The 13,424-nt window shown below is 37.4% G+C and overlaps 1 protein-coding gene across 4 annotated transcripts in view; it reads right to left on the bottom strand.

Annotated features, from left to right (window-relative positions):
- ZDHHC13 (zinc finger DHHC-type palmitoyltransferase 13) overlaps nt 1–13,424 on the bottom strand; it is a 116,046-nt gene that overhangs the window by 87,738 nt on the left and 14,884 nt on the right. For all 4 annotated transcript variants that reach the window (XM_032414162.1, XM_032414161.1, XM_032414160.1 and 1 more), the window contains exons 3-9: nt 12,057–12,179; nt 10,942–11,019; nt 9,223–9,367; nt 7,516–7,580; nt 6,023–6,185; nt 5,654–5,779; nt 2,322–2,455 (exon numbers count right to left, since the gene is read on the bottom strand). In XM_032414162.1, coding sequence (XP_032270053.1) covers nt 2,322–2,455; nt 5,654–5,779; nt 6,023–6,185; nt 7,516–7,580; nt 9,223–9,367; nt 10,942–11,019; nt 12,057–12,179 — 834 coding nt within the window. The remainder of the gene's footprint in view (nt 1–2,321; nt 2,456–5,653; nt 5,780–6,022; nt 6,186–7,515; nt 7,581–9,222; nt 9,368–10,941; nt 11,020–12,056; nt 12,180–13,424) is intronic.

The raw sequence follows: 13,424 nt of genomic DNA, 5'->3' as shown, positions 1-13,424 counted from the left end.
GGCACATAAAATGCTGCCAGAGTAGGCCAAATGGAGCCCATGTAACCTCCACAGCATTACCTGTCTGAGATTTTGCAGCACAAATGTGTTTGACCTAATTAAGTAGTGCAGCGAACTACCTATTTGTAAGCGTCTGCTACCACGACCTGTCTACTTCTAACTGGCATCACATAGCAGTCTGGATCAATAAGCAACTGCCCCTGGAGCCTAAATAATAGAAGTCTGCAGCTGCCTAGCTCCATGAAACTCGGTCTCTACAGAAGGGTATGAGAGAAATAAAAGCAGTATGGATAAAGTTGCCATATGCATTTGTCTCCCATTTGAACTGTGTCCATATGCCAAGCCTAGCATATGAAGCCCTCGACTCACTGTCAGCAAAAACAAAAGTTTCATAGAATTTTCGTATAATGTTGGTTTCTAGTAGAAAACAAAACCTCTAATGTTCCTATCCTGGGTGAGGAGATACTGCCAGCCCTTTGAAAAAGCAAAAGCAAAAACCCCGAAGTGATGACTGAGACTCCTGGGGATCTGGCTTAAAATTTCCTTTGGCAACTGAGTCAATCTAAGTAGTGGAAAATGAATAAATATCTCTACGTTACAAGTTTTCTGAATAGCAGACAATTTTAGGCATTTTGTTATTTTTCAGAAAAATAAGTTTTTACTTTACATTTATATTCTAATTAATTTCCAGCCGACTGTCCTGCTCTTGAGTGACCAAGAATAAGATTCTTCTAATACTTTGTTTTTTCTCATGACTTAAGCAGCTCATGCTTATTCCAGAAAATGCTGGCAAGCAAAAAAGGGCATAGGAATACTGAACACCACACCCTGAAGAGAGCAATACTGTATTTCCTTTTAGATCCTTTTCTATGGGTCATCATCATTACATTTTTCTTTCATTCAGTAAATGAAAATATTGAACAGGAGAAACAAGTTTCCTGCTTATAGGGGCCTTAACACTCCAGGAAATGGTGATTAAGTGCTATGAAGGAAATCAAACAGGGTGATGCAGAGGGTTAGTTGGAGACGGCCTAAAGAGGTGACACTGGACCTGAGGCCTGAATGGTTATGTCTCCTGCTATACAACAACAATACGGTATTGAAACACTTCAGACAAAGACGGAAGCAAGAGCCAAGGCTCGGGGGCGGGGGGGGGGGGGGGGGGTGGCAGCATGACCTCAATGTGTTCTAGAAATAGAAAGAAGGTAGAAGAGCAGGGAAGGGAAGAGAGGAAAGAGATGAAATCAGAGGGGAGATCGAATCACACAATACCTCACGGGCAAGGAGTTTGGATTTTATTTTGAAGACACAGAAAAGGAACCGGAGGGCTTTAAGCAGGGAGAAAAGACAGAAACTGATTTATTTGCCTTTTTAAAAGACCGTGCTGATTGCTAAGTGGAGAGGAACTATAAAGGGATAATAGCTGAAGTAAGGAGACCAGTTAGGAACCTTGGTCTAGGGTGCCAGCATGGAGACGGAGAGAGCAGACTGACTGGACAAAGAGCAGGAAGGACTTGGTGATGAGCTGGATGTGGGAAGGAAGAATCGAAGATGAAAGTAATCCAAGGATGGCACTCATCATTTACACAGGGAACTGGATGCCATTTTATTGAAAAATGGAAGTGAGAAGAGATTGGGGTGTGGCATGATTATTGAGTAATGTGTGTCAGCCATGGTTCCAACCATTGTAAATGCATTAACCATGAAGCAGGCATTGTCACAATTATCCACATTTTACAGATGAACAAAGTGAGGCACAGAGAGGTAAAGCAACTTAACGTCAGACTGCCGTGTGGTAAAGCCTGACATGAACCCAGGCAACCTGACTCTTAACCATGACTACATATAATCATGTATAATATTTTCCTAAAAATAGAACCATGTGCAGCTACTATTTTATAATTTCCTACAATTTAATTAGGTTGTTTCAACTATAAAGCATTAAGAGCAAAAATCACAAGCTTAAAATAAGTTTAGATTAAGGAAAAAACATTTCTGAATAATGGGCAAAAATGCTTCAAGATGCAAAACAGTTACAAAAATCTTCTCATTATTTACCAAAATCAACAATTCAAAAAGTGAGCTAGGATCTTTATTGTCCATCAATTGCCAGTTCAATCAAATTACTGGGTTGACCAATTTGCTTTTAGCTAAAACATATGCTACCAAAGCCCTTCCCTCCCACCACCCCTGAAGAAGTCTCTATGTAGTAAGTAACATTCATAGCTCAATAAAAACCTATGATTCTAGCTAATCGACAATAGAAATAAGTAATCAAATGGAAATGCAATAACCAGCCTTGCAAAAACTAATATACACACCTTGGAAACAAAGATGTCAGAAAAAACAATGTTAACAGAAGACATCCTTTTAAAAGCCAAGAATCTGAATTGAAGTCCAGTATGTATCCAACAGCCCACATGGTAATCACAGAAAGCATCAGCAGCAGGAAGAGCTATTAAGAGATTGAGAATTTTAGAACTTTATGGATTTTACATCCTAAGTTTCTAACAATGATTAGTACAACAAAAGAACTACTTCCTAAATATGTAACAATACAACAGCAGGATACAGAGTTTTTTCTCTGAAATTTGCTGATTGATAAATTTGAAGTCTGAGAAACCACAAATCTTGGAAACAATCTTCTAAAAGCCTTAGACTTTATAAAATATTGCTTAAACATGTTTTCTTTTGCTTTCTTCCCCTCCAAGAAATGGTGGTCTTTTAGAAAAGTGCTAATGAGAGCTAACATTTTTAAAAATAATTTCTTTCAAACAGTAACTACAGGTCAGAAAGCATAAAGCAAAACAAAGGAACCACACAAAAATCAATACACCCAAATCTCAGTGAGGAGAGTACAGGAGTTCCAGCCTGAACACCAGATGGTGCTAGCCCCTAATAAAGAAGGTCAGAGGGAACAAATTTGCAGAAAAGATGATAGTTTAGGGCATGTGGAATTTCAGATGCCTATGGGCATCTAGGAGATACCCAAGAGGTAGTCAGAAAAAGCAGGTCTACCACCCAGGAGAACATTTTGTACTCATCAGTATACAGGCTGGAAAGCCATGAATGAACAACATCCCAAAGACTGTGTACAGGTGGAAAGGGGCAGAATCTTGGCCAACACAAACATTTAAGGGGGAAAAAGCTAAGTCATCAAAAGTCACCAAGAAAGAGTGACCGGTGTGACCAGAAAAGCAGGATGAGAACCAAGAGAAAGGTCCCCATGAAGCCAGAGAAGAGAGTTTCAAGAAAGGAGTAGTTCTCAGTTGTCAAATGTCACACGGAGGCCAAAGACTAAATTAAATCCTCAGGATGCTAATCATTCAGGTTTATTCTGGCAAAGTTAACAATGAAGTATCTAAGAACCAACGGTGTGACTGACTGCACTGAAGCCGGGCTCCACACCGCTGCAATGCAGTCCCTTAACTGCAATATACATGACCTTGGAAGCCAGCAGGGCTTTTGTAACAGCAAAGGGAGAAAACTTATTCTGCCCTATTTTCTTTGATTTTTACTTCTTTAAGTATTCTGAGGATGAATACTTTCAAATGCTATCAAATCTTTAAAATCCCAAATCTAATTTGCATGGTAATATAAAATTAGCAAGTTTAGATTTTTTAAAAAGTAGTAAACTTAGAATCTACAAGCAACATAATCTCAGAACAAAACTATGAATTAAATATGGATCTCAAATTTTAACCCCAGACATTAACACTCCTAGATGAGCCACAGTATTTATTTACTCAATAACTATTCCAGTGCGTACCGTATACTGGGCACTGTTCTAGGCACTTGGGACACATCATGATTTAAGATCTTTCTCTCATGGAGCTTAAATTCTAGCAGAAGATGACAGATAAATGTACTAAGTGATTTAATAGTACATAAATACCTGGATCACATAGAGCCTTATAAGTCACGGTAAGGACTTTGGCTTTTATTCTGGGACAAAGGGGGAGATATCACAGGATTCTGAGCAGAGGAATGACAGGACCTGCCCTACATTTCAAAAGATTCATCTAGCTGCTCTGTTAGAATGGACTAGAGGTGAGTGGGGGCAAGGAGATGTCAGACACCCGCAGTAATCTGCATGAAAGATAACGGTGGCTGGACCAAAATGCCACTGGTGGGACAGTGACAAGGGGTCAGACTCCCGGATATAGACTGAGGCACAATTAGCCAATATGGTTTTCTAATGGACTGGATACATGGTGTGACAGAGAAAAGGCAAAAATGGCTGGGAAGCCCGAGTTGCCACCTACTGAGAAGGGAAAGGCTGTGGATGGAACAGCTGGGGAGGAGTGGGGCAAAGATCAGGAGTTCAGTTTTGGATATGTTATGCTGGAGATGCCTATCAGACACGGAAGCGGGTAAGTAGGCAACTGGATATAGGAGTCTGGAAATATCTGAACTAGAGATAACTTTGGAAGCTGTCAACCTGTACATGGCATTTACAGCCATGGAAGTGCACTGGGGGGCCTGGGGGGCTCAGCTGGTTAAGCATCTGCCTTCGGCTCAGGTCATGATCCTGCGGTCCTGGGATCGAGCCCCACATTGGGCTCCCTGCCCAGCGGGGAGTCTGCTTCTCCCTCTCTTTCTGCCCCTCCCCCTACTTGTGCTCTTTCTCTCCCTCTCTCAAATAAATAAATAAAACCTTTTGAAAAAAAGCCATGGAAGTATATGAAATCACCAAGGGAATCACCAAGGGAATGAATGGATTAAAAAAGAGGTCCAAGAACAAAATCCTGGGGCACCCTACCAATAGGGGGTAGGAGAGAAGCAGAGGAGCTGGCAAAGGATACTGAGGAGTGACAGTTACTTCTTCCTCTCTCCCTCCATACATCTGAATGCCAAAATAGGTGCGGTATTTGTGATGACCTCTGCGTAGAAATCTGGTGTCTGTGAATTCAGAATCGTTCTGAGGATATAATTACTGATCATTATTAGACAAGATGATGCCATCTGTCATACTTGAAAACATTAAAAATAGTAGAATTTGAATTATGTTCACTAATATGACTTAGATTTTTTGGGCCATTCATGAGAACAAGCTGAACTTCCTAACTTTCTCTATCAATTCACTTTCACGTTTAGGAGAACATCACTCAGAACTGCCAAGTTAAACAGAGTAAACTTGGGGTACATCTCTTGAAATTCCAGATGTTTTCATTTTGTGAAGAGCCATCACATGCTTGAAGTCTGCAACACTTATTTTTAAAGTCTAACTCGTCCGTGTTGAATGTTACTATTTTCCTCTTGAAAAAAATTTCAATAAAAAGTTCTTTAAGAAAATCTTCCACAAACTTCCTCGCAACAAGGTATTTTTCCTTTTGCTTGTTTAAGAATCTAAACCGTCTGTTTTCAATTCATTCATTAAATAAATGTGGAAGTATGCTGTGACATTCACAAGATAACATGTAGCTTTAGAGCCATCTAGCTGAGGACCAATAGCAAACTGCTAACGAAAGTGCCAAATTTCCAACTCTGGGCTAACGGGATGTGTGCAAAAGATGCGATTAGCAAATGTAATGTAGCACTAAGCCAATTTCCTGGTTTCGCCCTGGTTTCCTCCCTGATTTGCCTTAAGAAACAAACACAAATGAATAAAACAGTTCTTATGGCCCACAGAACAGGACCCATATGAACATACCTCACATTTCTGCAGCCACCTCCAAAGTCTGAACTTCTTGTTGGCTCTCATTTTGGCTTCTGTTTTTAGCATGTGAATAATGAGGCGATTTTTGTTTTGTAGAGCTGTATCAAGAGGTGTTTCACCCTTAAAAAGAGAGAGACAGAAAATTCAATTATATTTTCCACAGAGTATGGGTGCTAAACATTTTATAAGAAATCAGCAGAATCACAGACTCAAATATATTCATTCTGAAAGTAGCCAGCTACAGTTGATGATTATTTATCTTGTGGTTAATTGAAAATGCATGTATAGCTTACGTTTATGTTGATGTACTAATTTTCTAACTGAAGACATAATAAACTAAGGGAGATAAATACCTGGTCATACCTTAACATTTCGGATATCCAGGCTAGAACCAGCTTCCAAAAGTTTATCGACTGCATTAACATTTCCTGCTGCAACCGCCCAGTGGAGTGGAGTGTTTTGGTGTATTTTATCAACCACATTGAGAGAAGGATTAAACTTTAAAAGAAATCCAGTTGGTTCTGGCCTGTCTCAAAACAATAAAATACCCAGGAGTATTAAGAGAGATGAATGATTTCACGGGTAAATGCAAAATAACAAATTTTTTAAGCTAAGGTATAAATTGACCAATCAGTTAAGTATTCTGAAAACCAAGAAACTTCTTTCTGCAGAGTTCTATTCCAGGGGCTAATAGGAGAGATGCACCCCCCAAAAACACATCTACAAGTGACAGTCTGCTACGCAGATAATATAATTTCAACGTCAATACAGTGGAATAACTGCTTTTGTTTTTCAAACTTTTACTTTCATGTTGTTGTTCTATTGGTTAACATTTGTTCTTAAATTGTGAATTTAACTTTGGCCAATGTTATGTCATTTACCTAATTAAAAACTAAATGTACAACATTATATTTGAGGGGATAGGCCAAAAGCTAACTTTCCATGTTCCCGTAAACCAATTATTGCAGGCAGAATTCAATATTTTTACTTTACCATCAATATCTTCCCTTCCTTCGTGACTGCTCAAGAGAGTCTTTTAATAAAGCAATATTCTACTTACTTATTCTATCAACATCTTTAAACACTATTATCTGACTTTAGAGTTATCAGCAAAAAAGATGAAATGCTTTTTAACAAAATTCAACCCCCAGCCCCAGCACTCCATGAACAAAATGAAATGGCATCACAACTAACTCAGTTCCTAGGAGAGAGGTCCTAAGTAAAAGCAGAATCAGAAATTAAGTACAACACTGGAAACAAATTCATAAAGGTAAAACTGGCGAGTATTTGGACAGAAAGAATACCAGAAGTTGGGACTATATGGTGGTCATTAATCACATGTGTTTATACAATACATAGAAAAACTTAAGTATGTAAATACTTAATATAAACATAGCAATAGACTATATTCATAGATCAGTTACAATTAATATTTTCAGAGCGGTCAACAATGTCAGAGAACCTCAAAATGTACTGTTTTCTGAAAAGATTTTATCATCTAGATTTCAAATTATGAGAACATTTAAACTTGTAGCCCTTTTTTAAAAAATGCAAACTCAAAAATATAAGTCACATTAATAAGTATATGCTATGGAATCTCTACTTGTTCTGTAAGGAAATTTTTTCTTATTAGTAGTTTTCAAACTTTTCCCCAAAGCTACCAGGAAAAAGAGAATTTATTTCAGTGGTACCTGTCTAACCACAACCACATTAAAAGTTCCTATCAGTCACAAGGTGGAAAATCTTTCTTCTTCACAAGGTAGTATCATCTCAACATAGACTAAGATACTTAAAATTATATACACAGAAATTAGAACCAAGAATCAAAATGAGGCAATTCAGTTAAATGTACTTACCCAAGTACTTTGTGAGCTGATAACATGAGAGGTGTCTGCCCATTTAAATCTGTCATATTCACACTCTGTTCAAAAAGAAGAGTCAATCAGACTTACTGTAAACGCAGTCAAAATTCTCTCTTTTCTTAATGGAAGTAGCTCTCTAATACATTCAACATTACCACTGTGTTTACAAGAAGGGTTCAAATATCATTTGAACAAAAGAAGGTTCTGCTTCACATCCATAGGGTAAAAATCCATTGATTTCTACAAAATATTCTTAAAGGGAAAATCTGAATATATGGTTTAAAGTGTATAATGTGAGGGGCGCCCGGGTGGCTCAGTCGGTTGGGCGGCTGCCTTCGGCTCGGGTCATGATCCTGGAGGCCCGGGATCGAGTCCCGCATCGGGCTCCCCGCTCGGCGGGGGGGTCTGCTTCTCCCTCTGACCCTCCCCCCTCTCATGTGCTCGCTCTCTCTCATTCTCTCTCACTCTCTCAAGTAAATAAATAAAATCTTAAAAAAATAAAAAATAAAAAATAAAGTGTATAATGTGAATGGAAGAGAGCTAAGGGAAGGGGGAGAATGCTGATAATGGCCATCAAATATAAGAGACTGCAGAGACCTTAGGAATCATCGAGGTTACACCTTAACTGACACAGTAGTAATTCAAACTACCATGTCTTATACAATGGTACCCAGTCTTTATGTAAACACACAAGGAATAGTGAAATGTCCATCTTTTCTGAAGCAACTCACCGTATTTTTGGACTTCTGTTTCAAAGAGTAAAACGTGAAAAATTCTTTTCTATTTTTTAGAATATAGGGGGAAAAAAGGAAACCCTATCTCCACGAGGATATGCTCCTTTTAATAAATGGGCCCAGGTTTGAGGCACACAATAATGGTTCCATCCAAGTCAAAGAAAGAGTTTCAGTTACCTAAGAGTCTTTTGGGCCCTGGAGGAATACAACTTGGGAAAGAGCCCAAAGAGAAGCAGACAGGGCTCCTCCTCATACGTCTTCCCAAAATGAGACCCAAGAGGTTATAATTATTCTACTTCAGCTGGCTAAGTCTGAGAGAAAGTGCTTATTTAAAAAGAACACAATCATCCCAAGAGCATTTGTGCAAACATGTTTCCGCACCTGTTACAGGCGAGTCTGCTGATATATAAACTACTTTGCTACCAGAAAGCACACCCCAGACAAGTACAGCTGACAGTGAAACTCCCACCGCCAATACCCTATAATTTAACCTGTGCCATAAATGGATGCCTCTTAAGGCAAGTCATTTTTCATGGAATTACTTTAGAGAACAATAAGAAGCACACATTCAAATTGGTCTCCCATTTGGACTCAAATAATGAAAGCAAATGATGGGTTAATTTAGTGATCTGACTACCATTTCTACATTCAACCAGAAGAAAAATACAGGCTTTTGAAGTCATGTTTTGAAAAACTCTGCAAATTACTGGGATCATAACGAAAACTATTGCAGGCTTACACGTTTCAAAAATACCTATTATATGTTACTGTGCTAAATGACCTGTCCTTTTTGCTCCAATGAAGCTAGAAAAACAGCATTCAATAGCTAGCTTTACTGAGGCTAATATTTGAGTATCTGGATATCTATAACTTCTACTTTAAAAATGAGGACAGACTATTACTAACCATCCTCCCAATCTCTTCAGGTTCACAATAGCTAGAGTATGAGATAGGTTTCAAAACATACCTGTCCTTTGGAGATGAGATAGGCTATAATGGGCATGTGTTGAAATAATACTGCCAGGTGGATGCTGCTGAAGCCCTCCCCATCAATGAGAGTGGGGTCTGCTCCATACTGTAGTAATAATATGACCATAGGCAAATGTCCTTGTCTGTAAATAGAGGATAAAAATTATACTGTTTTCTGTAGCATGCAGAAAAAGAAAACTTCAGGGAGAAACTGATATCCCTAAGACATGAAAGATTTGGTTCAATATAAAGAGTATTTCCTAACAGACTTGTAAAACACTGGAGATTCTCTAAACATATTTCATTTTAATGCTCCAAACTTAGAGCTATCTGGAAAGTCTTTCTTGAGTGCTGGTAATACACTTAATAACCTCCCAATCTACTATAAACCTTATGTTGCTACCACATATAAGTAATAATTTTACATGACTAATGCCCAAAATGAAAACTTTAAAACCACTTAGACTTCACTGTTGCTATTTTATTAAAAATGTTTCTTAAAGATTTTATTTATTTATTTGACAGAGAGAGACACAGAGAGGGAACACAAGCTGGGGGGGGGGGTGTAGAAGAGGGAGAAGCAGGCTTCCCTGGAGCAGGGAGCCCTGCAAGGCCTCGATCCCAGAACCCTGGGATCATGACCTGAGCTGAAGACAGACACTTGACTGAGCCACCCAGGTGCCCCTCACTGTTGCTATTTTAAAAACAAGAAATAATCATGAGCCAGATACACTGAAGTATAACATTCACAGACTACAGGTATACATGAAGTATTATTTATTCTTAGGAACTACATACTTTTACACTTGAATATGGCTCATTTTCCACGTAAAGCATTGTACCTTGCTAGCTTAAAAGGGATGAGGTAACCTAAATTCTTCAAAATTCTTGGCTATGGAAAAAAGACTCCACTCCTTTTCTTAAATGAACAATTATTCATTTTAGTTTGGGGTTCATGCCAACCCCACCAACCAGAGACTGGAATTAAAATGACAGATGAAGAAATTGTTAAGTATCAAGACAAGCATGTTAACTTGAGCTTCAAATGGCCAATATATACCACAGAAAAGAACTGACTGAGATGGGTATTAAGGAGGGCACTTGTTATAATGAGTACTGGGTGTTATATGTTTAAGTGATGAATCACTGAATGCTACTCCTGAAACCAATATTGCACTGTATGTTAACTAACTAGAATTTAAATAAAAATTTGAAAAAAAAGAACTGAGTTTACAGTTCTCTGAACTATCGCTTTATCCATGTGATCAGATAAAAAGATACTTACTTTGATTATAAGAAAGTATAATACACATATTTGAGTTTTAGCATCATAATGGAACCCTAAATTAAACACTAAAAAACACTGTCTCTGGAAACTCTTTAGAACTATAATTTTTTTTTTTTAAATGAAGGTGGGGGGTAAAAAGGGAAAGAAAGCCTTTCAAATGGTCTATAACAACAGTTTCTAATATGGTAGTTACTAGCCACATGTGGCTATTTAAATTCAAATTAGTTAAAATTAAATAAAATTAAATAAAAATTCATTTCCTTAGCTGCATTAGCCATATTTCACATGTGGCTAGTGGCCACCACAAAACGGAACACTTCCATTATCACAGAAAATTCTGTAAGAAAGTGCTGGTCTACAAGATTCAGAAAATGAACTTAAGTCACTTTGATTCTGAATAGCAATTTCAGTGTTCAAAGAAATCTTTACCTGATGGCCCAGTGAAGAGGAGTCGAATTTAAATCTCCACCCAACTGATCTACTACAGCACCTTTTGAAATATAAAACCTATTAAAAAGACATAAATGGAAATAAGATTTAAAACTTAAAATTCATGCTGAGAAAGAAAACATTAATTTTTTTTAGTAAGAAATACATGAAAACAGAAATTATGATAACCCTCCCTATAAGCACTCAGACCTACAGAAGTCTGAGATTCACACAACAGCATCAAACAGATCCCTGGTGGAAATATTCTCAGCATATCAATAATTACTCCTGCTGTCAGAAGCATTCCATTATAACTGACATACCAAACGCACAATAACTACTCTCCATGTACTCTAATTACTCAGCACTCTCAAAACGGTTTATATTCAAAACATTTAGGATCATACAGACATTCTACTTAACTTGCAAGACGAAAGGTAGAATTATGTCACTTTTAACAGTTTAGAATTAGAATTACTAGGCGGGACTGAATTCTAAAAGTAAGTAGTAAAAAACTCATTCAAAATCCTTTCAGAAAAGTTAGACACTGAGTATTTGGCTTTCTATTTCGGGGTCACAGGTGTGATACAGTGTATCAAGTAAACCTATAAGGTAAAGAGACTTATTTTCTTCTGTGGTTTATAGGAATTAATCTCATTATTTTAAAGTTATACTTCATATATCATATTATCCAAATAATCTAGTTTATTTCCACAAAAAAGGAGTTTGCCAGGGAATATAAAGTGTGTTTATTTTAGTATATTTTAAACGTTAGTACATTTTTATTTTCTTAAACTCCAAGGTTTTTGCTGAGAATATTTCACCAGGGATCTGTTTGATGCTATTGTGTGAATCTCAGACTTCTGTAGGTCTGAGTGCTTTTACAGAGGGTTATTATAATTTCTGTTTTCATGTATTTATTCTAAGAAAAATAGACGATCACTAAGGTTCTTTTCAACACTACGAACTGATGTGTATGGCATGAAGTTTCAGGTATTCATTCACAATAAAAGATGACAGATGGTACAACATTCGTACTTGAAGAAAAAGACAAATGAAGAGAGGTCTAGAATAACAAATACATACTTAATTAACACACATATATCCCATCTTACTTTACAAGATCCAGCCTGTTGTTAATAGCAGCCCAATGAAGAAGCGACACATTTTCTTTGTCTGGTTGCCTGACATCATATCCTGCTTCTACCAACTCTTTACAACGTTCAAAAATCCCGTATCTCAAATAAGAAAAAAAAAAAAGCATAATTGATACCATTAAAATAATTTCAAATACCAAAATTTCTTCCTTTTATCACATCTTTATCCAATCTGTCTTTCAGTTGACACAGAAATACAGTAATTAACAAAGATGTACACAGAGAGCATATTGTTAAGCCTTGTAAACAACAAAAGTAAACCTTATTTTCTAACTGATCAGACCAACCCACTTGGAGTTGAACTTGATTTTCTTAACTAAACTTCAACATTCACATTTCCCCTCCCTTCAATAAATTTCATTTTATCCTCTACTATATGCCAGAAATGCATAGTGCTGATCCCTGACTACAATCCTATCCCTTAATAAGGGAGAGAGACAGCAAAGTAGGAATGGGATAAATTCAACAATACAATGTAGACATGGTATAGTTACAGTAAAGAAAGGAAAGATTAGCCCTTCCTGAAGGAGATGAAGCATGATATATGTGAGCTGTCTCACAGGCTGAAGGAAGGGTATCTGAGGCCGAGGAAATAGTATGGACAAAAATCAGAGATGTGAAACTGCATGATGTTCAGAGAAATATAAGCAAGTTAGCATGGCAGAAGCATTAAGCATAAAGAAAGGGAATGGCAAGAGACAAGGCTAGAAGAGGTAGGCAAAGACTGCGTGGGCCTTCTAGGCCATGCTATGAGTTTAGACTTCTTAGCTCAAAGGGAAGCCACTGAAGGTTTTAAAGAGGAAAGCACACACACTTTGAGTTTTAAGAAAGATCGCATTAGTGGTGGAATGGGAGTTAATTAGAAGAGGGTGACTCTTGTATAGATATACAGGTGAGAGGCAATGAGAACCTAAACTAAGAGATGGAAAAGGGAGGGATGGACTTGAGGAATACTGAAGAGGGTTATTTAACGGACTATCAGAATGAGAAATGTCTCTTTTTAATGCTATAGTAATTTTTAAAATCATTCATTAGCTTTATTTCTTTCTAACAGTAACTATTAAGTCCCCAACAGACCATTTAGCACTTTCTTTGAGACTTATTTCCATTTAGAGGGACCCAAATGTTTCAACAGGCCCTCAAGGGTCAAAATCACATTTTAGATTAAATAATTTCTGCCTTACCAAAATGTGTGTGCTTATCAGTCTGTCTTTATGGCACTTTTTAAGATAGAGATACCTGTTTGACAATGCTAAGTGAAAATAGTAATAAGAGATACATACATAATGATACATATATTCATATTCTCCAAGTTTTAAATGTCAA

The sequence above is a fragment of the Phoca vitulina genome, unplaced genomic scaffold (assembly GCF_004348235.1).
Source record: "Phoca vitulina isolate PV1807 unplaced genomic scaffold, GSC_HSeal_1.0 scaffold16, whole genome shotgun sequence".
Taxonomy (NCBI): domain Eukaryota; kingdom Metazoa; phylum Chordata; class Mammalia; order Carnivora; family Phocidae; genus Phoca; species Phoca vitulina.
The sequence above is the reverse complement of the archived record's forward strand: the minus strand, read 5'-3'. Positions and strand labels throughout refer to the sequence as shown.